Below are 25,068 nucleotides of genomic sequence, written 5' to 3'. Positions count from 1 at the left end.
AGTTTGAAAATCTTTGTTTTGTAAACAAAGTTCGAGCTTTGTTATTGTTTACGTATGTGTTTTATTGGTATAAGTCTCAATCAAATGTTGTTGTTTTCTGTTTAACATATTATCCATGAACACACTGAATCAGTTTTCCTTGTTTGCCACGATTCATTTGGTCAAAGAAATGGTAATTCCATCCTTTACATTATTTGTAAAAAAAAAAAAATATTAGACTCGAGCTTTGTTTACATAACAATGATTTCTTACCTCTGTATCTCTCTTTTAACTTAACTTTTAAAATTCAAAGTTTGGTCGATCATTCAAAATGAGCAAGTAAACCATTTTGTACATTAAAAAAGAAAAAAAATTTGATCTTAAATCGTGTCCAAGTCCCTTTAACATATACAATAAATGTGCAAAACATTTTTATGGTGTTAGAATTCAGAACAATATTTCTTTCCGTCAAAATAATTTATCTGCAAATTGTTTCAATAAATACAGGTTATATCATTTTTATTACTTAGGTAACAACTTACAGCTCGCGATGGCAAATTTGTGAAGTACAAAGAAAAATATGAACCAAAATAGAATTGCCATTGCTAGGGCAGAGAATCAAATGAAATAGTTGTTAGTGAATCAGTTCAACTTCCAACCAAACATGCTAAAATCTTTTGATGCCAATTATATCACTTCATTCAAATGGCAATAATGAAAAAAAAACTGCAAGTATTGTTGTACAATGTATAATTATGTTTGACATCTTTGCTTTTTGAACCAGTCAAGTTAACTACCTAACTTAGGTTTATTCATGGAAGGCTTTATGGCTTGTGGGATAAATTTATACAATAAATAAATAAATTCTCTCAGAGATGTTACATGTATGCAAATGTAATTTTTAATCGCACAACACTAAGTAAGTAGAGTACAACAGACAGTTACTGTGGTTTCATTAATATTCAAGAGTATCAATTTTCGTGGATAAAAATTAAAATCAAAGTTTCAAGGATATGTAAATTCGTGGCCAATGACCCTTTTAATATAAATGTTAATAGAAATTGCACTTCAATGAACATTTGATTTCGTGGTTCAACTTAACAACGAAATCCACGAAAATTTGTATTCAACGAATATTCATGGAACCACAGTACTATATTTAAAAAAAATACACTGAAATAGATTATGTAGGTATTGTACATCGAACTCTTGTTAAATTTGCAAACGCTAGATTTTTTTTCAAATTAAGGAAAAAAATAAATGCATGTAACTCGTTTCATTATGCAATATAATCTGCTCGTTTGTGTTGTTATAAACTTAAATAAATACGAACAGAGTTGTCTTTCTTGCTCTGTTATTTAAAGATTCAAAGATATCATGCAAGACTGTCCTATTACTTATTTGGTTTGTTACTGACTGACCACGGAAATATGTCAGAATCTTGAAATTCCATGAAAGGCAGGGAAATGTCTCAGGCATCGATTTTAGAAGAGGAGGAGGAGGAGGGAGGCAGACCTACTTTGAAACGTAAAAAAATGACGAGAGAAAAAGCTAATCCTCAGAATCATAATTCGTGGGAAGGGAGTTGGTGATGGTGTACAGTGCATGGTTTATATTAATTTTAATCAGTATATTAAATTGTTTCCGTGAAATTGTTAACATGGTTTAACAAATGTAGGAGAATTTCGTTCAAATTTCATTTTCTATGTGATTTTTTACCAAAAAAAATATGAAAAAAAAAACAGCTTACAGCATCACAATATTATCGAATCTAAGATATGATTTTAATACTGTACGTCTTATATGATTTCAAAAAAAATATTTTCAACGGGAGTTACCCAAAGATAGTAACTTTACTACAAAATTTTCTAAAAATAGCATAACATATTGATTTTAACCGTGCTCCTGCATGATAAGCAAAAAATACGTTACATTACACAATGTAGTATTAAACTCATAATGCAAAATTCCACTCTATGATAAAACAGAACAAAAAAAAAATCCCTTTGTTATTGTTTATTGAATGTTTAAAAAAAACACAGCTTTTTACTGGCACAACTGGTTCAGTGTCAACTTGGCCGAACTGGGGTGGATAAACAGTGGAAGTGATATAATTACTACGGAATGCTGGGATCGTGTTCTGTGCAGATGGCAGAGAAGTTGTACATGTCCATCCGGTGAGTGTCACACTGACAGGAAGTGTAGCTGTTCAGATGGTAGGTCTCCCCGGCTTTGACAATATGCCCGTCTGGGGCTTTGCAGGTGTAACGTGTCGCGGCCTCGACCAGGCGTCTCGGTCCGTACACGGTTCACCCGAGTTTAATAGGGAATGCAGACACTTGCCAAGTGCCTCTATGATGTACAGAAAAGCTTTAATTCAAAATATACAGATATAGGTTAACCACTGCCTTGTGGTAATTCTCAATATATACAGATATATATAAGCCACTGCCTTGTGGCTATTTCTATGTTTGTCAACCGCCCTTGCCACCTGGCAAGGCAACTTGTCGCTCGGCCACTTGGTAACGCAAGTTGGTCAATCAATCTGGCTATGCCACTTGGCCTATCAATTTGTCACTCTTTTAAGAACTTAACTTAATCAACTTCAATGAACCAAAGTTTCTACCTACAGAGATCACGGCTGTGAAATCTACCACACAGTAATTCGCGCTAGGGATTACTTCTCGTATAATTCTACTGTACAGACTATACAACATCAACCAACACAACTAGCGACACCATCTGGCTCTTAAACCAATTGCATTATGTCTAACACAAGTGTTTAAGGACATCCAAACATATTCTCTCGATTTATAAGTCTATCTGACTGATAAGAAACTACAATAACTGTTTTTGTTGTTTTGTTTTTTATATAATAAGAATACTTGAATCAATCTTTTAATCATTTGACATTTTAATAACACTATTTACAATAATTACTGATAATAAAAATACAAACAAGGGAAGATAACTCTTTCAACCGTTTCACTTCCCTCCCCTTAAGAATATCCGTCCCGCATGATTCTACTGTCAGAACAAACAATAAGCAAATAAAAATTAACAAGTCAATATGCCGATGATCTACAGCATCTTCTCCCTCTTCACAGTGATTGTCTTGCGTCCGTGCTCCCGGACAATGGTTGTTGTCTTGATCGACTTGGTATATACAACTGGATCTGTCTGAACAGCCTTATCTGCAACTTTGCACGTGGGGTCAATTGTCTTGTCATCCAGCCTCGGTGTCTTACAACGGTCAGGTGTATACACGGGCATGGGTTGAGTCCTCTTTCTAACAGTAGGGTCGACGGCTTTCTCACAGGGTGAAGGTCCACTGGTAGCTATACAATCTCTAGGTTCTTTGTTACTGGTACCCGGTTCTTCGTCAATGGTAATGTCGGGTTCCTGTGAGAGCCACTCCTCTTCATCTGAAGACTCGTCCTCGTGGAGATCTCTAGATAAACTATCTTCACTGGATTTAATACCCTCTGCATTATCAGACTGTTGGCTGCCTTGACCTCTCTCAACTTCGTCTGGATGGTTTCTCTTAAGATGCCGTATGTAGTTGACTTTCTTATCTGTCGAATAATCACATCGTCTACAAAAGTGTCTGGTTTCATAACACTCGGCCATATGGTCTTTCCATTCCGAGTGACATCTACTTTTAAAGGAACAGAATGGACATTTCTTCAGCTGTTCTGCACTGGTAGTCTTCGTCTTCGCCATTTCTCTACAACAGGAAAAAAAACTTGTTGTAAAGACAATTTACCACTGGACATAATCTTGCAGCCATTTAGGCTGTCTTCTAATTCTAGAACCACCCGTTGCACCCAAATTAACATCATTGTCAATCTCATCTATTTCAGACCCTTCCTCGCTTATAACATCCGCCTTGACGTTGCTTGTAGCAGATTGGTTAGTTTCTACGTGAGAACTAGCCTCTTCAACAACCTCTTCTCTTAATACCTGATCACGCTTTAGTCGTAACCTGTCAACATGCACAACCTGTGGTTTGCCACGTTGTCCACAATCAACCTTGTAGGTTAAGTCTGTCAGTTTTCTGAGTACTTTAAATGGACCTTGCCAGTAACTAGTGAACTTCGGGGATCTTCCGACCTTTCTGATAGGAAAGTAAACATAAACTTGATCGTCTGGCTTGAACTTTTGCCATGATAGTTTCTGGTCGTGGTACCTTTTCTGTCTCACCATAGCTGTGTTTATATTCTCTCTGACATACTTGTGAGCCTCCTCAATTGTCTCTTTGAGTGGCCATGCCCACTTGTTGCTTGGAATATATTTAACTTCCGTTGGCATCTCGTAAATAATGTCCAGCGGTGTAGTCACCTCTCTACCAAGCATCATGAGGTTTGGTGTGAACCCTGTGGTCTCATGTACTGATGATCTGTATGCCATCATGACATAAGGTAAAAACCTATCCCAGTCAGAATGGTGATCATTTACGTAGGCACTAAGCATCGTCACAAGTGTCTTATTAAAACGTTCCACCATCCCATCACTTTGTGGGTGGTAAGGGGTGGTACGTGTCTTCTTTATATGTAAGACATGACACATCTCGGAGAACAGTTCGCTCTCGTACTGGCGACCCTGGTCAGAATGGATGATTGAGGGTGTTCCATATCGTACAACAACTTCCTCAACTATAATTCTAGCAACGGTTGCAGCTTCCATGTTTGGCATGGCAAAACTCTCCGTCCATTTAGTAAAATAGTCGGAAATGACTAGAATATATTTATTGCCGTTTTCAGTCAACGGAAGTTCACCCAAGATGTCAGTCGCAATTCTGTCCATGGTAATCCCACTTTTTACAAGTTTCATTGGTGCTCGCTTCCTCATTTGTGGACTCTTTCTCTTAGAGCACTTTTCACAGCCAGCTATGTAGGTTCTAGTGTCAGCTTGTAAACCTGGCCAATAGTATTTCTGTCGAACTCGGGCTAGTGTCTTGGTAACACCCAAATGTGCAGCAGTCTTCATATCATGGCAATATTGCAAAACAATTCTGCGTTCGCTTCGGGGTATTATTGCTTGTAGACAAGATGCTTTTCCATTGCCAGCATCATACCTTCGGTATAAGATACCATTTTCTACCACAAGGCTATCCCACTGAGACCAAAGAGATCGTAAAACATATCCAAGACCACTTATATCCTCGTATGCAGGTTTGCTTGTACTTTCCAACCAGCTCTTTACTTGCTTCAATTCATGGTCTTTATTTTGTACTTCCCTGATGTTGAGACATAAATTTTTTGCTTTCAGAAGCTAACTTAACAACATTGACATGACTCTTTGGTGACTTATCTTGTGGTTTGCCTAAAACACTTTGCTTTTGCGAGTGATTTGATGGATCATATCCACATTGTCTACATGGTTACCTACTTAATGCATCTGCATTTTTGTGCTGAAGCCCCGGCCTATGTTGTATTTTGAAATCAAAGGCACTTAATGTCTCTAGCCATCTGGCAAGCTGACCTTCGGGGTTTTTGAAGTTAAACAACCATCTTAGTGAACCATGGTCGCTACGAACCAAAAACTCTTTTCCATACAAGTAGTGCTTGTAATGTTTTATAAAATGAACTACTGCCAAGAGTTCCTTTCGTGTGACACATATTTATACGCTCGCATTTTGTCAGCGTTCTACTTGCATAGGCTATGACACATTTTTTCCCATCTATGTTCTGTGACAACACCGCTCCTATTGCTTGGTCACTTGCATCAGTATCAAGTATAAATGGGACTTTGAAATCTGGGTGAGCCAATATAGGGGAGTTAATCAAGTGGCTTTTTAACTTTTCAAATGCTTCTTGACATTCCTTTGTCCATGCAAATGATTTTCCTTTCTCAGTCAGGGAGTGAAGACATTTGGCAACAGCAGAGAAGTTTTTGATAAACCTGCGATAATAGCCACACAAACCCAAGAATGACCTTATCTCAGTGACGTTTGATGGTACGGGCCACTCTTTCACTGCAGCTATTTTGCTTGGATCTGTGGCGACACCTTTTTCAGAAATGACATGGCCAAGATAAGTAACTTCTTTGGCGAACAGGCAACACTTTTTGGCCTTCAATTTCAAATTGGCTTTCTGTAGCCTTTCAAAAACTTTACCCAGGTTTTCCAACATATTTTCGAAAGTCTTACCAGTGACAATGATATCGTCTAAGTAGACTAAACAAATGTCCCATTGTAAACCCGCTAACACGCTTTCCATGAGGCGTTCGAATGTAGCTGGAGCACAACTCAAGCCAAAAGGCATTACATTAAACTCAAAGAGACCTCGCCTCGTTGCAAATGCCGTTTTGGGTTTGTCTGCACTCTCAATTTCTACTTGCCAGTAGCCCGAACAAAGGTCAAGTGTAGAAAACCAAGTTGACCCAGACAACTGGTCTAAGGATTCATCGATCCTCGGGAGAGGATATGCATCTTGAACGGTGCAGCTGTTGAGGCGTCTATAGTCCACACAGAACCTATATGAGCCATCTTTCTTCTTAACCATGACAATAGGTGAGGACCATGGGCTATTGGATGGTTTGATGACGTCTCTCTCCAGCATGTCATCTAATGTTTTATCTGCTTCCTCTGTCAAGTGAGCCGGTACCCTCCTTGGATGCTGTTTAATAGGACGACTATCACCAGTATTGATGTGATGCTTGACAACACCTGTTCTGCCCAAGTCAAAATTGTTTTCTGCAAACAAAGAGGTGTACTGTAATAAAAATGCTTTTGCCTCTTTATGTTGTTCGGGAGTTAGAGTGTCTACTGTCTTCTGCAACATTTCTGCCAGATCCTTCCGCAGCATGGTTGCACTCTGGTGATCTTCATCTGACAACATATTCTGTACTGTATTCACTTCAGAAAGCTGTCCTACTGTGGTTCCTGAATAAATGATTTTCGATTCTTGTTCCGTATTCATGAGTCTTACGGGAACAGTTTCTCCAGGAGAAACAACTGACCTTGCAGTCAAAGCAACTTGCCTTCCAACAATGTGGTCAACTGGTTCCACTATACTTTCACAAGATGGAATATGTGAACCTATTGGCACACAAACTTTGCCGGGTATTATGACCTCACTTCTTGGCGGAATGCTAACTGTTTTGGCAGCTGTTATCCTAAAACAGCCAAGGAACCCCTCTATCGCCATTTGCTTCTCATGCCCCTTGATGATGAGTGTCTCATTGTTGACATCAACTGAACACTTGTTTTTCTTCATAAAATCAAGGCCTAAAATACCGTCAATCTTCAGATTTGCAATTATAGCATCATTGTAGCATGTCACCTGGCCAACACAAATGTTGAACTCTGCTTTCCCATGCACGGAAAGTGGGGTACTATTAGCTGCCCATATTGTTTGAGATACTTCTTGCAAGTTAGGTCTTATTGCCACTGGTAACTTTTTGTATAGAGTTTCTGATACCAGTGTTACAGTAGCACCTGTGTCAACAAGAAACTTTGCCTTTTCTCCCTGTACCTGAACTTCTACATACAGTCCACATTCCTCAACTGATGAGCCAAGGCCAACTGACACATTTGGTCTTCTCGCTGCATTCTTATCACCTTGTGCATCATCTTTCTGGCCTTTATCAAGACTGTCATGTTGTTTCCGTCTTCTGTGTAGCTCAGGGCAGTTACGTCTAAAATGTCCTGTCTGCTTGCATTCATAGCACCTGCACTCTTGATTGTTGTTATTTGCACTGTCACTTCGAAACCATCTGCCATCATTATTCTTTTGCCTAGAGCTTCTTAATTCTTTCAGTTCTTCTGTAATGCACTTCATTCCTTCTTCTACTGACTTCATCCAGGTTTCCAGCTTGTTATCAACATTGATACCATTTAGCTGGGGTTGTTCATCTGCAATAGCTGTCCTCAAGTGTCCTCTGAGTTCTCTATCTCGTTTTTCAACTTTGTTATATGCCTCCAGTTCTACAGCAAGGCTAATGGCTTCATTCAGATTGGCAGGACGAGATTGCTTGATTCGAATACGAATGTCTGAATCAATTAAGGCATCAATAAATTGATCCTTAGCCAATGTTTCACGAACTTCGCCAGGTGCAGTTGGGTATGCCAAGTTAGTCAACCGCCTGATGGCCTGGCCTAATTCCGAAAGAGTCTCTAATGGTCTTTGTCTTCTTTCTTTAAGTTGCACTCTGTATAGATCGGTTTGGTTAGGAGGTGAAAACCTTTCTTGTAAAGACCTGACAAGTGTCTCATAGTGCTGTCCCCTGTCCTTTGGCAAGTCACCTAATACTGCTTGAGCTTGACCTCGTAGGGATAATGCTAAAAACAAGCCTTTCTTTTCTTCGTTCCAACCATTGACACTGGCACATGCTTCAAAGTGACACTTGTAATCTAGCCAGGAACTAGTGCCATCATATGTAGCTGGCTTAACTGTCAATTTGCTGTCCCTTTCGTCTCTATATGTTTCATTCAATGTTCTGTTGACATCAGATTTAAGGGAAGGCTGGTGTACATTGGATCTATAAGGCAAATTGTCTTTTGGCAAATAGTCCTTCTCCTTGTCAAACTGGTCTGCTTCAAAGCGAACTTTCGGTCTTGCACCTTGGTATTGGTGGGGGGAGTTGGTTCCTTTGCCTTGGTAGATACGATCATATAGATAATCTGTCCCTCTGTCAGAATACCCATGTCTCCTACTATCTGTCAGGGTGATGTCTCTTGGTGCCCTTTCATAGTCATATGTATCATCTAACCGACCAGTGGCAAGACCACTGTCCCTTGATGACACTTTGTCATATTGGCTACCAATTGGCGTAGATTGATCAATGCGGTACCTCTTCAACTTTTCTTCCATTTTGTCAAGTGTTTCACGCAAACTGGTCTCAATGTCACCTGACTCCTTTTCTCTGTCCGTCATAATTCCCTACAAAATCCCGCCGCTGCCACCAAATTTGTAACGTGTCGCGGCCTCGACCAGGCGTCTCGGTCCGTACACGGTTCACCCGAGTTTAATAGGGAATGCAGACACTTGCCAAGTGCCTCTATGATGTACAGAAAAGCTTTAATTCAAAATATACAGATATAGGTTAACCACTGCCTTGTGGTAATTCTCAATATATACAGATATATATAAGCCACTGCCTTGTGGCTATTTCTATGTTTGTCAACCGCCCTTGCCACCTGGCAAGGCAACTTGTCGCTCGGCCACTTGGTAACGCAAGTTGGTCAATCAATCTGGCTATGCCACTTGGCCTATCAATTTGTCACTCTTTTAAGAACTTAACTTAATCAACTTCAATGAACCAAAGTTTCTACCTACAGAGATCACGGCTGTGAAATCTACCACACAGTAATTCGCGCTAGGGATTACTTCTCGTATAATTCTACTGTACAGACTATACAACATCAACCAACACAACTAGCGACACCATCTGGCTCTTAAACCAATTGCATTATGTCTAACACAAGTGTTTAAGGACATCCAAACATATTCTCTCGATTTATAAGTCTATCTGACTGATAAGAAACTACAATAACTGTTTTTGTTGTTTTGTTTTTTATATAATAAGAAAACTTGAATCACTCTTTTAATCATTTGACATTTTAATAACACTATTTACAATAATTACTGATAATAAAAATACAAACAAGGGAAGATAACTCTTTCAACCGTTTCACAGGTATAACCTGACAACAATGCCATTGAATGAAGAGATTAATCCAACTCAGACGAATTACTCTGCCATGTTGTAAATTTTGAATTTACCGGGTGGCAGAAAGTATACAAAAGGACTATATATGATAAGGGCCTAAAATGGCCCCCTAAAATGAACATCATCATTTTACTATCATTCTTTGTTTTCTTAGTACAGATATGTATGTGATGTGTTTACATATATTCATTTTGGTTCAAGTGCCCACAATTTAGAAATATGACATTGTAAAGACAACCTTTTCCCGCCATTTTTGCATTTTTAGCTTAAAACAGCTTGTTTTCAAGCAGTTTTTCCGTCCGAAAACATAGAGCGCATTCTTGAACAAATAAAATAATTTAATCAGAGATGTATCTAGCCAAGACCAATAAGTGACAAAAAAATTTTCCTTGTTCAAGCATGCGCTCTATATTTCCCATTCGTAAATAGATAAGAAAAATGTCAATTTTTGGCTGATTTTGTTTGAATTATAGAAATGGCGTCACTTCTCACGTCATGTACTGCCAGTGAGTGCAAATAAATCAAATGAATATGTGAAAAATATATTTTATATCAACTCCTCTAAAAAATAAGTTAACATTTTATTGTACCCGAAACACTTAAAAAATGGCGAATTATGGGGGCAAAATTTAACTCTTATCATATATAGTTCTTTACAACATGACGTAACCGGTAAATTCAAAATTTACAACATGACAACTGTGAGGTAAATTACGACAGTGTACAACCATACGTGAATTATAAAGCTTTTTCGGGGAGGGGTGGGGTTGGGGTGGAGTTTAAGTAGATATCTCTGCTTACTGTGATGATCACCATCCTACTAAGCAGAAATACCTACTTAAACCCCAACCACCCACATCCCTCTTAAAAGTTTTAGAATTCACGTATGGTCAGGTATGGGTCTTCCAATTTTTTATCATTAATATATACACTAGGCAAAATTGCTAACGCACCACCTTCTACTTCTTTGATTGTTTTCGATCTGAACGCAACAAAGATTGATCAGTATATTATTTTAACAGTTTATAATAATACAGAAAATGAAACATCATTTGTTGTAATCTTATTGACCAGTTGCTTTGAGTACTGTTTATGAAACATTGGTACCCCCCCCCCCCCCCCCCATTATGTGATTCATATATCAATATCAGGTGTGGGCTCCATTTGCTCGTATAAATGGGATCTGTCTGTCTTTCCGCCTATTATTTACGCGACGCTTTGGAATTCTTGCTCGGTCCCTCACACTTCCGGTTTGCGCAAATTTCCGGTACAACCTTGCAATTGACGTGTGGTGCCTTTTAAACACTTTGGCTACCTTAAACGACATTTTTTTTATTTGATAAGCATGCTGTGTCATGTTTTATTAAATATCACCGGTAATTGTACAATTATTAACATATTTTCTAACCTCACTAAAGTAGCATTCTGCAGAGACCATACCAATGGCCAACTGTCCTGCCACGCTCTTCTGCGATCATACGCGCCATACCCCGTCGGGTTTTTGTGAGGTTTTAGTAATGCATGCATCAATAATAAGATCACAAAAAAGAAAGTAAAGATTTATCTTTCCAAAAGAAGTGTGAGCACGATTTGAGCATTTTTAAAGAACAGTCACGCTTCGGTTAACATTGCATCCATTTATCTGTTTGGACATTTAAATGTCTTACTTATAATTTAGGTGACTTATTTAAACATTAAATATATCTTTAAAAAATGTAACATATATATCTATATATCAATAAATATATAAAATTATATTTTTTTTTTAATATTTGAGAATAGTGTACATGTAATTAAGTGATAAAATTGATTTGGCACTCAAAGCATGAGGGAAATAGACAAAAGGATGATATACATATATAATTGCTGAAACAAATAGATAAAAAAATGATCATTTCTTGTAGACTGTTTTTCAAGTTTAATCACAATAATATAAAATGCAGAAAAATCCTATGTTAATACACGGGAGTTTGGTGGTCTCATTCAGATTAAAAATTGAGTATTCCAAATTAGAAGCATTGAGTAGAATTTAAAAACTTCTGAGCTTAAAACATCTCATTTTTTCATAGATATGAGAGAAAATGATATAAAACATGTATTCAATATAGAGTTTAAGTAGAATATTTGACACGATTATATACGATACATGCTTTCACATTTGAGTAGTATGTGACTGCCGTCACGAGAAAAGGGTCCTCACATATATATAGTTAATTTTTTTGTATATTCGAGTACCCATATTATATAATTCTATATGTCAGTCCAAGTGGCAACGCAAAACCATATAATAATTTTGTAACAAGTTAAATGAACACACACACACACAAACACCCATGAAAGTGTCCCTCTAACATATACTTAAAATAACTTTGATTTGAACATATATTCAAGACCTACCGTTAGGACACGTTGGGCAACAATTATCCTTTTCGTGAACGGGGTCCGCACATAGGGGGGATACATGCAGTCACCAAACATGCACGTCACTTGACCTCTGTTGTTGCACATACATCTCTCACAGGGGTTGGCACTAAACTCCCCCAAGGGGTAAAAGGAACCATGGTAATAACATCCCGTGGCAAATGTTGGGATCAACAACTGTGGGGTTAACAAGTTGCTCTGCCCGTAACTCAGCAAGAGCGCAAAAACGGCGAGTCCTATCATAGTGGTATATGGAGGATAGCAATGAAAGATTGATCCATTGTTGCCAAAATTTATAATGTAATTCTTATCTTAAATACGGAAAAAGGCGAATTTAACTTGACTTACCAGGAACATTTTGTCGTAAACAGTCTATTTTTACTTCACCTACACAACCACACAATCAATTTGTAGACTAACATTGGTTTTTTTAATCAAGAAACAAACTACATTGCACTCTAAAATATATAGTCCGACCTTTCAAATAATACAAAAAGACACAACTGCCAATTTTTGAAAGTGGTTTGGTAATGTCTCTGCAAAATTTAAAACAATGTCTGCTACTGGAAGCTTGCATTGCATGATGTCGGTAACTTAGCAAAAGGTCTTTTAATGTTGTGCGATTCTACAGTGGTTTAATCTGAAAGATTTGTGTGCGTTTATCAAGTCGTTGTGTGTATTTGTCATGATGCGGTTTGTTAATATTAGGCTTAATATAGAGATCTTAGAAAAGAATTAGAAGAACAAAGCGAGGCCCTGAACAGAATTCATGTACAGGTAGAAGAAAATAAGAACATGGTACAAAACGCTCTCTCAAAAGCAAACTACAACGAGCAATATTCAAGGAAATTTAATATAAAATTTCACGGAATCACTGAAAATAAAGGAGAAAACTGCTTGGATTTGATAAACGACACTCTGTCAAAGAGCGTGAGCATTGCCATAGACCCATAGGACGTCGTAGCTGTACACAGAATTCCAGGAGGAAAAGAAGGACCAAGACCAATTCTTATCAAAAAGAGGACCATGGATGCTAAGACAACCATAATGCGAAAGAGGTCCGATATTAAGACAGCAACTAGAGGAGTCAAAATCACCGATGACGTCACCACAGATAATGCGACCCTCATTTCCAGACTGAGTAGCGACCAACGGATATCATCAGCGTGGTATTTCAATGGACATGTGTACGGACAGTATGGAAAACGTCGCATTAGATTCGACATATTTGACGATGTTACCGAGAAACTGCGCGAAAAACAATCCCGGAAATAAATAACCCGTTCCGAGTGGGTTTCTCCAAGTGGTATTATGATACCAGTGTCAACTTCCGGTGGCGACTCAGTAGTTTCTGAACTGGCCAACGCAAAAAAAAAACACTGTGTGATTTCTATAATGGAATTAACTGTAATCGTTTTTCTTTCTGTTTGTGTTTTCTTGCTTCTATATGTTTGTCTCGGAGTGAATGGTGTGTGTGCGTCGCAGGTTGGTATAGATTTTTCCTTAGTCGTGGAGTATTTGAATGTTTTAAACCCAACTCGTCCCCTGAATAACATGTACACTACTCTTACAACTATTTATATATATATATATATGTGTGTGTACAATATTATTTTTTTATCCACTATGTCTTAACCTATAATGAGTGTTAAGATTATGTCATTGAACTGCAGGGGACTTGCAGGAATGGAAAAAAGAAGAGACGTTTTAAACTATATTAAACAAAAAAATTGCTCTATTTATTTTCTTCAAGATACACATTTTACTGCTGATGATTATGTACAAATTAGATCGTTCTGGGGGCATGATGTTTATATCTCCCCAAGTGCTTTAAATGCCAGAGGCACAGCCATACTTTTTAACAATAACTTTGAATATAAAGTCTTAAATGTACTTAAGGATAATGATTGTAACCTGTTGGCTATTGAGGTCGAAGTTGTTGACAAATATACTTTTTTACTGGCAAATATTTATGGGCCCAATTCAGACAGCCCAGATTTTTTTGTATCTTTATCTGAGTTAGTAGATAATTTTGATGGTGACTTTGTTATAATGGCAGGTGATTTTAATCTTGTCCAAGATACAACTTTAGATTATTACAATTATGTCAATACTAACAACAAAAAAGCACGTGATGTAGTTTTAAATATGAAAGAAGTACATGGTCTGGTTGATCCATGGAGGTTAAAATACCAACAACGAAAGAGGTTTACATGGTTTAAGGCAAAACCAGTTAAAAAAGCTAGACTAGATTATTTTTTAATTTCTAGTGAGCTGATGTCTTTAGTTGACAAAGCTGATATTAGTCCTGGATATAGATCAGACCACTCAATGATTGAACTTGACATATCTCTTTCTAAATTCGAAAAGGGAAATGGTTTTTGGAAATTTAATAACTCACTTCTTCATGACAAAACTTATGTTGACTTAATTAAAGACACATTATCAAAAATAAAAGCGCAATATATTGCCCCTCCCTTCAATCCTTCAATGGTCACCTCTATTCAGGACGAACAACTATTATTCACTATTAATGACCAATCCTTTTTTGAACAACTATTGCTATGCATAAGAGGAATCACAATAAGTTATTGTTCTAATAAAAAAAGAATTCGAAATGAGAATACTAAACTCCTTGAAGAAGAAATTAAACGGTTGGAAGAATTAAGAAACTTTGATCATTCCGAAGAAATTTTAGAAAAATTATCCATTGCTCAAACCAAACTGGAAGAGTTTCGAAAAGATTATATCAAAGGATTATTTGTAAGAACAAAACTCAAATGGATTGAGCATGGAGAGAAACCTACAAAATATTTCTTAAGTTTAGAAAAACGAAATTATGTAAATAAAACAGTAAACAAACTTGTGCAGAGCAATGGTGATACTATTACAGATCAATCTGACATACTGTCGGAAATTGAAAATTTTTACAAAAATCTGTACTCCAGTTGTGATAACAAATTACATGATGTTGATATTAGTACAATAGTTGATAAGACAAAGGTTAACTTATTAGATAATGATATGTCATGTAAATTAGAGGGTATTATCACTAGAGAGGAAGCCCTTGCTGCTTTGAAGGGAATGAAAAATGATAAAAGCCCTGGTACTGATGGCTTCTCTGCAGAATTTTTTAATTTTTTTTGGAAGGATATTGGCCACTTTTTGATTAGATCATTAAATTTTGGATTTAGTAAAGGGGAATTATCTATAACTCAAAAACAAGGTATAATATCAATACTACCAAAAGGAACTAAGCCAAGAGAATACCTGAGTAACTGGCGTCCTATATCTTTACTTAATGTTACATATAAGATAGCATCAGCGTGCATTGCAAACAGAATAAAAACAGTCTTAAACTTTTTAATTCATGATAATCAGAAGGGCTTCCTCAAAGATAGGTTTATTGGAGAAAATACTAGGCTTATATATGATGCTCTTCACATCACTAAAGAAGAACAAATTCCAGGAATGATTTTACTTATTGACTTCGAAAAAGCTTTTGACTCCATATCTTGGAGATTTATGTATGATACGTTAAGATTTTTTAATTTTGGTCATGAACTCATCAAATGGATATCAGTATTATATAATAAGGCAAAATTATGCGTTATCAAGAATGGGATCTTCTCAGAATTTTTTGAAATTGGAAGGGGTTGTCGACAGGGTGACCCTGTCTCTCCATATCTTTTTAACCTGTGTGTCGAAATCATGGGACACATGATACGACAAAATATAAATATTAAAGGTATTAAAATAGGAAAAGAAAAAATTTGTTTACAACAGTATGCTGATGACACAGTTTTGTTTTTAGATGGATCAGAAATATCTCTCAAGTCTGCTCTCGACCTACTCTTCCAGTTTTCAAAATTTTCAGGGCTTAAGCCTAATATTAACAAACCGCATCATGACAAATACACACAACGACTTGATAAACGCACACAAATCTTTCAGATTAAACCACTGTAGAATCGCACAACATTAAAAGACCTTTTGCTAAGTTACCGACATCATGCAATGCAAGCTTCCAGTAGCAGACATTGTTTTAAATTTTGCAGAGACATTACCAAACCACTTTCAAAAATTGGCAGTTGTGTCTTTTTGTATTATTTGAAAGGTCGGACTATATATTTTAGAGTGCAATGTAGTTTGTTTCTTGATTAAAAAAACCAATGTTAGTCTACAAATTGATTGTGTGGTTGTGTAGGTGAAGTAAAAATAGATTGTTTACGACAAAATGTTCCTGGTAAGTCAAGTTAAATTCGCCTTTTTCCGTATTTAAGATAAGAATTACATTATAAATTTTGGCAACAATGGATCAATCTTTCATTGCTATCCTCCATATACCACTATGATAGGACTCGCCGTTTTTGCGCTCTTGCTGAGTTACGGGCAGAGCAACTTGTTAACCCCACAGTTGTTGATCCCAACATTTTTTCTATAAATATATCTGGGGTAATAAAATTGATAAAGTATCTAGGAAAACTTTACAGTTGGACTATGATAAAGGGGGATGTAGAATGGTTCATATTGATACATACATGAAATCTCTTAAACTTACTTGGATAAGAAGGCTTCTTCACTCTAATTCGGAATGGTCCATGTTTTTCAATGAAGTAATTAATTGTAACACTGCTCATCTCATACAATTTGGATCAAAGTACTCTAAACAAAAAGCTAATTCAACAACAAATCTATTTTGGAAAGAAACTCTTTCTTACTTTGCTGATTTTCTGGATTCTATAGAGCCAAAATGTGAACATGATATATTATTAGAACCACTTTGGTTTAATGAGAAGATCAGTGTGCAAAATAACTATATTTTTTATAAGTCTTTATATGAAAAGGGTTTTTATATTTTATATGATCTGCTGGATAAGCAGGGGAATTTTATTAGTTATGAACAAATAACCAATGATTACCTAGTTAAGCTACCATTTACTAAATATGAAGGCTTAAAAAAGGCTATATTAAGCTCCTGGCCCAGTATCAGGCAATTTTCACATGAATTAGTAGTAAAACCGTACCAGTTAGAATCTATAATAATTCTGTGTAAAGATAAAAAAGGCTCAAGAACATTATATGACTTTTTTATCTCAAAACTACAGCATAGGCCAATATGTGAATCTAAGTGGGAAATTGACTTAAATCTCGAACCAGACTTTAATTGGAACCACATATATTGCAACTCTAAGTTAATCACAAAAGATACAGAACTGGTATGGTTTAATTACAGAATAATTCATAGAATTTTAGGTATAAATAAATTTTTGTATCTTTCTAAGATAAAAAACAATAACTTATGTGCAATATGTATGTTGGAACCTGAAACTTTTAAGCACTTATTCTACCAATGCCCACTAATCTTTAATCTCTGGACAAAATTGTCAGACTATATTTTTAATAGATATGGCAAGAGAATAACATTTGATATCCAGAGTGTACTATTAGGTGATCCAGATATGGATCATGTAGTTAATTTGATTATTATATTAGTAAAAAAATTTATTTTTCAAAGGTCGAGAAAAGATATAAAGATATGTTTTGAAATGTTAATGTCCTATTTACAAACCTATTTCAATACTGAAAGGAAACTATTTACTACTGTAGACTTTACTAAGAGATGGTCACCATGGAGTTGTCTCTTTCCAGTATAAATATTTAATTAACACATCAATGATGATGTAGATATATATTAATCTTCTTCTTTTTCTTTAGATAATTTGTACTGTATGTATCTTTAAATATATATAGGTGTATACAAATTCACTGTACCAACTTGCTGTGTGTGAGAGTCTGTGAGAAAGGGGTGTTCTGTCTGTCTGTCTATATACTATAAAAATTTGAAAATAAAAAAAAAAAAAAATAAAAAAAAAATGATGCGGTTTGTATTTATCATGGTACATGATGTTATGTGAAACATACACGCATTATTTTCATTTTGTGGTGGTTCTTTTTCAAAAACTTTTTAAAGACACAATTAAAAATTAGTTAACAGCATGCACAATTGCCCAGTTTTGGAAAGTTGTTTAGTAATGTCTGCATTAACAATAGATGTTGTTGCAAATATATTTATCTACTGGAACCTTGCTGTGGATAATGTTATGGCCCTTGGCTTACGGGTTCAGGCCCTAGGGCGGGCCAGTATGGTCGTATAGTAATAATTATTAAATCTTAGAAAATCGTCTTCTCTTCTCCCATAAGCATTTGAAAAAAAAACTAGATCCATGATTATAATGTTCATAAACACTCTTTCTTAATAGTACGAACGTCATAGCCCCTCTAGGTAAAAAGTTTGAGGCCTTTGAGCAGGGCCAATATTATGGCCATATTGTAAGAATTTTTTTAGTCTTAGAAAATCTTCTTTTCGGGATGATAAAATTGAATCCATGAATTCGATGTTCATGAATCCACCCTGTGAATCTACCTAACTTTTAAAATTTATAACTTCTATGTTAGGGGTTCGGGCCTTTGGTAAGACCAAAATGGCCACATACTGAAAAAGTAAAAATTTTCTTGATCTATATACGTACTTTCACAGCCGAGAGAAATAAACTAAACTAAATGTTGCCCTCTTCTTGAATTGTGAAATTCAAGAAGAGGGCATTTTTGGATTCACTTGGCAGGGTTCAGTCTTTTTGGGGGTGGGGTGGGAGTGTTTCGGGGTGGAGTGAGAGGTGACAAATATGACCACATATTGCACATAAACATATGTATTTTAGTAGGTCAATGAGGTCACTCGGCTAAACCATTGCCGTTTTTGGCCAGTTGTTAGCGTTCAGTTCTAAATAGATCTTGAAAACTACCAGGTCAACATTAAACTCTCTTGCCTTCCTAATACTTTATAGCTAAAGAGGATAAGAAAGTGTGACTTAGGTCACGGGTGTAAACATTAAATAATAAAAGCGGGTGTAATAGCCAGATGAGTCTTGAATTATGAATTATGATTTAGACTCCAAAATGAAGCTTTAAATTCAAACATGCGAGTCCCTGACAGGTATATCTACTAAAGTACATTGATAAAGAAAATGCATCGTACTAATACGTTATCTGTGATCCCTGGATTATACTGTCGGAAATAAATAAAGGCAATTCTATTGGACGTACGCCTTCACACGATACACGATGATCAAGGAAGTGAACTTTTTTCTATCAGTGCGCATGCCCTCCTATATATCAGGAAATACTACTGTATACACTCCCGAATTATTTATATATAATTAGAAAAAAGAAGTCCAACGTCTTATCATTGACAACGACCGACGCTCAACTGTATATAATATTTATAGTAGTGATTAATTAGTAATTACAATGGTATGCTTTAAGTTTCGTTGCATCGTGATGATGTCTCCATTCTTCGTCCCGGGCGTTCTCAAGCTATGTGATTCCGCCGCAGTTTCAACCAAAAACTCTTCTTCTTCCTATGGCTTACCAATCTTGCGAAATCAGCCAAACTGGTGCTCTAATGGAGGAGAACGAATACCTATGGGATCTTTGTTCGAGATCACTCCTTGCACCTATTGTGTCTGCAAACCAGGAGGATACTGGGACGAATGCAGGAGACAGACATGTCCCAACTATAATTGCGATTTCTTTGAATTTCCTAGCTCTGATCCATGTTGTCCAGTTTGTCGTGCTGGTTGGTATAATTATCACATTAGCAGAATTTAGCATCAAGTATTCTGAGGAAAAGTTTAAGAAATGTTTTATTTTTTTCAAATTGATGCAAGTCATATTTGAACTCGAGGAAAATAAAATGAAAAAAAAACTAAACCAAAAAAAAAAATAAAAAATAAATAAATAAAAAAAAGTCCCCCAAAAACCTATAAATAAAACAAAACAAAGAAACCCCGAAACAAACATAAGTAAACAAAAATATATTTTCATAAGACAATGTCATGACGGTCAGATGCAGTGTAAAATTTTATAGAGGAGGCAAGTTGTCTGAAGTTGCCGAGCAATTCCTATATGACAATTTTGCATGAAATCTAGTTTTTTTCACACTAATTTAAAAGTATATTATTTGAAAGCAGGGATGTCATTGAATAATGCTATGCATGCTCGGATCCAGAAAAATTTTCCCCGGGGGGGGGGGGGGGGGGTCGGAGGGATATTTAACTTTGTCACGGAGGTTCTGGTGCATATTATTGGTAATTTTACCAATTTTACCGCGCATGCAATCACTAGTATAATTACACGCAAAACGTCATGAACACAATCATTATAATTTTTGCTCGGATGCTCGTATTGAAGATTATTATTGAATTAATAATAATTTTTAAATAACTTATACAGTTCGTGTATTAAGCTTGTTGGATGCTCATGATCAGTAGTTATTAAATATATAAAAGATCTATAATAATTTTATTTTACATAGCCTACAACTGTACAGCCCCGGATGGCTAGATTGTGATGTACAAAGAACCATACTTCATCAACGAAAACGAGGTTTGCCATTGCTTGGGCAGGGAACCAAATGATACCACTGTCTGTGTACATGTACCAGTCTATCACACAACTAACGTTGCCCCTGTTGTTGGGTGAAAAAAAAAGGCGAATTATTGAGAGTTGTATTATCAAAATATACAGATAATAAAGAAAAATCAAGAGTTGTTGAACATGTACATTGTACTTTTACAATGAAAAAAAAAACCCCGGAGTTTGCTGTTAGTGATTTCTTGATTTAGATAATTATAATTTTGTTGATAGTTCTTGGTGCGCATGTGAAAAAGGTTCAAGACATTCATTGTCATTTTTGTTGTAAAAAGAAATTGTTAGCACAAGTAATGGTGTTTTTATTATTTTTTTTAATAATTCGTGATCCGATATCAGACATAAAATCATATATCACTGATGGATTGCTTTCCATCGTGTGTTTGCCAAAAAAAAAAATCATCTAAGAGATTTGAATGTTGTGAAACTTTATCGTTTGTACCTGTGCAATAAAAAAAAAACTATATTGTTCACATGGACTTTTATTTATATAGATACAATTCTTTCATTATAATACTTTAGGAGATGATGTAATAAATTTTGGAACATTTATATTTTATTTCTCTTTTCTATTACTATAACTTCATCGGAACCGGGGGGGGGGGGGGGGGGGGGGGGGGGCTACTAGGGGGCTTAGTCCCCACCTCCGCCCATTTTTTTTCAAAATGATCAAAAACATTTTTTGGTTGTCAAGAATTTTTATCAACCCCCCCCCCCCCCCCAAACCAACGACACTGTTCTATGAAATTAGAGCGTAAAACAAGGGATTTTTTGGTTAATGTATATATTCAATGTATCGTTTATTTATTCATTTTAGCATTTATTAGTTAGTGCATCGAATTTAGAGAAGTATTTGTAGAAAAGTTACAAACTGCATGCATTTATGTACAATGAACTGCCAATACTGTATAAGTTGTCCCGCTTATCCTTCACATTGATAACAAATTGGAAGTTTTTTTGGGCTTGTTGAGAAAGAGTTTGTAAAAAGTATATATATATGACACACGAAACATAGGTTTCCGTTCAAAAAAAAAACATGGTTAAAATATACATGTACATCGTACAATCAATATGTTATTTATATATACATGTTCATGTAATAGTATACAATATTATTGTTTTTTGTGATTTACTAAAAACAACAAATTGTTTCAGTTTGCCTGTAAGTAATCTTTTATATATATTATCTCATGGAATCCCTTTTTATCGCCCAAGATCGAAAGAAACATGTAACGTTCTATCTTTTATGCGGATACATCTTATTTACATAGTGGAACTTATTACTTAGCGAGTGTGAGAATTTGGCGATAAACAATGTCACGTGATATGTGAATCTGCTTGTCTTCTTCATATACATTATACATATCCCTCTATTGCACCAAGGTCCAACCATTCTATAACATTGAAAGGCCACAATCACAAACCCGTCCGGAGAGAAACTGCACCGTTACTGGGTATTCAACATCATGGAAAACGCGTCAATTCTCACAATTAAAGACTTTCAAGGTTATCAATTTAAACATAAATCGGCTGGATACTAGTATGTGTCGTTTTTATTCAGTATTGTTGTAAAGTACTCAAAATCATCGTCTATTTTCTTTATTCTCTTTTGCATAAAAAGAGACGGCTCAGATACGTTAAGGGATATCATCCTTTGTAATTTGAGTTATACAACAAAACAATAACCCAAAACTATTTTAATTGCCCATCGTATATATACAATTAAATCTATCGGCCTTTTGCCGGATAATACACTGTGTCAGGATCAACCGGGGCGACCTTGGGTGGATCAACATAGGAAGTGACGTAATAGTACGGATTGTTGGGATCGACGTGAGGTACATGTACTGGGTCAACAGCCATGTGGGTACACACGGCCATGTAGGAACCAAAATGGCGGGTATCACAGTAACATTTCGTGTAGCTGTTCATATAGTAGGTCTCTCCGAGATTGAGTAGATGTCCGTCAGGGGCTTTACAGTTGTGACCTGTCAAACAAATCAATAAAGAGATTGATTTTTATATCGGCTAATCCAAGGACTATTCCGGGAGAGGGGAGAGTCGAATGTTTACGATACCTAAATGTGAATTTAATAAGTCTAAGGGTTATCCGGGCCCTTGCTCCTGTTAAGGTCCGCGCGTGTCTTATCCTGAAGTTAACCAAGACTGAATGACTACATTTTTTTTTAGAAATATAAATCGAATGCGGTCTTGGTTATTCAGACGCTTTTCTTCTGCAAACCTCTGTCAAGAGTTATCGTTCCCGCTACAACTTTGGTACACGTAGCAGGCCAATATGGAGAGAAAATTTATCATGTCTTGAATGTCTTGAATGGAACCCTCCTGACGTTTACCATTTACGTTTATTCTTAGTCCGTGGATACAGCCCCATGTTTTGGTATTGTAGTCATTTAGCACGAAGCGTATCCGATATATTTGAGTTCTGTTATGGTTTTACATGTAAATGAATGTAATAGGTACTACATAATTAAGAATTGAGTATAATTATTTTCATTATATCACAAATGAGCTTGTAACCTCATTATATTATCATTTCATAGGCATACTGACACAGAACTAGCAAGTAAATGAATGTACAATCATGTATAAAGGAAAATAATCATGGAAGGTTGTTCAAAATAAAGTTCAAGTACCATGTACATGTGTGTGACCTCTGATTAACAGATAGTATTACGATAAACTAAACAATATAATATCATATGATATTATAAATATGAAATATACGATTTACACTTGGTCTGGGCTATGGTAACAAAGCACAAAAAACGTTTATTTTCAAACATAAAAACGTTAAAATTAATATGTTATATCTAGATTTTGCAGTTTCTTCATCAAATGTAGAAAAGTAATATTGGTCATGAAAATTTCTTAGATTTTCATATTTACCATTAGGGCATGTGGGGCAACATTTGTCCTTCTCGTGAACGGCGTCCGCACATTGAGGTGGTGCGCAGTCAGCGATTGCGCACATCGCCTGACCGCTGATGCTGCATTGACAGTACTCACAGGGGGTGGGTTTAAACGACCCCACGGGGTAATAGGAACCTTGATAGTAACATCCCGCGGCTGAAGGCGTGGTCAACTCCAGCGAAAACAGGTCGCACTGTGCGTAGCTCAGCAAGAGCGCGAAAACGGCGAGTCCTATCATAGTGACCTACGGGAGATATGAGTGAAAGATTGATCCTTATCAAGAGGGGGAGGGGTTCTATGGTATTATAGATATCTTGTTATGGTCACGTTCTTTTATCAGTACACATGACGGGTTTGGATGTTTAGAGAAAGAGCTAGAGCCACGAAGCATAAAAAATTGCCCTATCATAAAATATCACCTTAATTTGGTGAAATATAGGGTAGAATCTTAGCTTTTCATTACTGTTTTTCTTTTTTCGATACCCGTATCTATCATACTTTTTTATAAACAGAGTTTACAATATGGCATTGTTTTGATGATAAAATGTAGAATAGACGTCATTTTTGTTAAGTAACGTCATGAAATGATAAAACTACGTATGACTTGAATCTAATGAAGGGCAAGCTACCCATTATAATTATAATAATTCTATTATGAACTAGGGAAAAAAACACATGCAAAAAATTATTTTAAAATACCGGAAAAGGGTAGAAGATCTATAGATAGTTAAAACAGAGGCAATGAATCTAAAAAGTACGAACGAAAATGGCAAATCGGTTTACTGAATTATAATTTTGGGAATGAGGGAAAATGTCAGCAATTTCAATCGCAAATAAAAAAAAATCACCAATGCTTCTAAATAATTACAAAGTAAAGCCGCCGTCCAAATGAAAAAAAAACTAAAATAAAAAATAGAATCCACATCATCAATTTAGACTGCGTCATCAAAACATGTTGTTTTTTCGTTTTATAAAAAAAACTCTTAAAAATCAAAACATGGGTCAACGCCCGTAGAATGTCAAAAACGCAGGGTGTTTAAAGTTGAAATACTTTAAAGTTAAGACTTCAATTGCAGCAGATAGAGCTATGCCTCTAAGCGTTATGACCTTGAAATGTAAAAAAAAAAAATACCTGTTAGTGGTTGGTGCTAAAATCATCACCCCTAACCCGATTTTTTGTTTTTGCCGGTGAAATCCAGGAAATAAACAGAGGTTTGATAGCGAAGAAGGAGGGATTAACCAGAAATGAGGGGTGAATTATCATTTAAGAAGGACAGAGTTAGCGAGATGTATCATGACGAATAACAACGCATTCAGAGTTTAATAGATCTGATGTTTCTCCTAATGAATTATCAAAGATCCTATAACTAAACAATCGCAATTTGTAAAGTCGAAATAAATGTTATTATTAATATTGTAATGCGAAGAGCTCTTTGCTGTTATATCTAACTCGGAGGGATTTAGCAATCGATTATCGGTTCATATAAATATCTTCAAATTTATTAGATTCACTTCAAAAATTCAAATTGACAAGTTATAAACACAGTAATCAATATAAACCAAATTATG

The 25,068-nt window shown here is 35.9% G+C and overlaps 2 protein-coding genes and 2 pseudogenes across 2 annotated transcripts; 1 reads left to right on the top strand and 3 right to left on the bottom strand.

Annotated features, from left to right (window-relative positions):
• Positions 1-1,980: 1,980 nt before the first annotated feature.
• On the bottom strand, positions 1,981-12,352 carry LOC128162751 (von Willebrand factor C domain-containing protein 2-like; annotated as a pseudogene).
• LOC128162745 (uncharacterized) lies at positions 2,966-4,218 on the bottom strand. The gene has a single exon (XM_052826101.1). It carries the CDS (start codon positions 3,700-3,702, stop codon positions 3,061-3,063), a length of 642 nt encoding a protein of 213 aa, XP_052682061.1. The 5' UTR covers positions 3,703-4,218; the 3' UTR covers positions 2,966-3,060.
• Positions 12,353-19,278: 6,926 nt separating the features above from the next.
• On the top strand, positions 19,279-20,948 carry LOC128163566 (uncharacterized; annotated as a pseudogene).
• Positions 20,949-22,250: 1,302 nt separating this feature from the next.
• Positions 22,251-23,779, bottom strand: LOC128163649 (brorin-like). Its single transcript, XM_052827272.1, has 2 exons — positions 23,476-23,779; positions 22,251-22,556 (listed from the first exon to the last, which is right to left on the bottom strand). Exons 1-2 carry the CDS (start codon positions 23,735-23,737, stop codon positions 22,297-22,299), a joined length of 522 nt encoding a protein of 173 aa, XP_052683232.1. The 5' UTR covers positions 23,738-23,779; the 3' UTR covers positions 22,251-22,296.
• Positions 23,780-25,068: the final 1,289 nt, after the last annotated feature.

The sequence above is a fragment of the Crassostrea angulata genome, chromosome 9, assembly GCF_025612915.1.
Source record: "Crassostrea angulata isolate pt1a10 chromosome 9, ASM2561291v2, whole genome shotgun sequence".
Lineage (NCBI taxonomy): Eukaryota > Metazoa > Mollusca > Bivalvia > Ostreida > Ostreidae > Magallana > Magallana angulata.
This window is presented reverse-complemented; position numbering and strand designations above follow the sequence as displayed.

Coding starts and splice junctions, on each gene's coding strand:
- LOC128162745 (XM_052826101.1), bottom strand. CDS start 3,702: ATGGCGAAGACGAAGACTACCAGTGCAGAACAGCTGAAGAAATGTCCA.
- LOC128163649 (XM_052827272.1), bottom strand. CDS start 23,737: ATGATAGGACTCGCCGTTTTCGCGCTCTTGCTGAGCTACGCACAGTGC. Junction 22,557..23,475: donor TTGCCCCACATGCCCTAATG/GTAAATATGAAA, acceptor TTTGTTTGACAG/GTCACAACTGTAAAGCCCCT.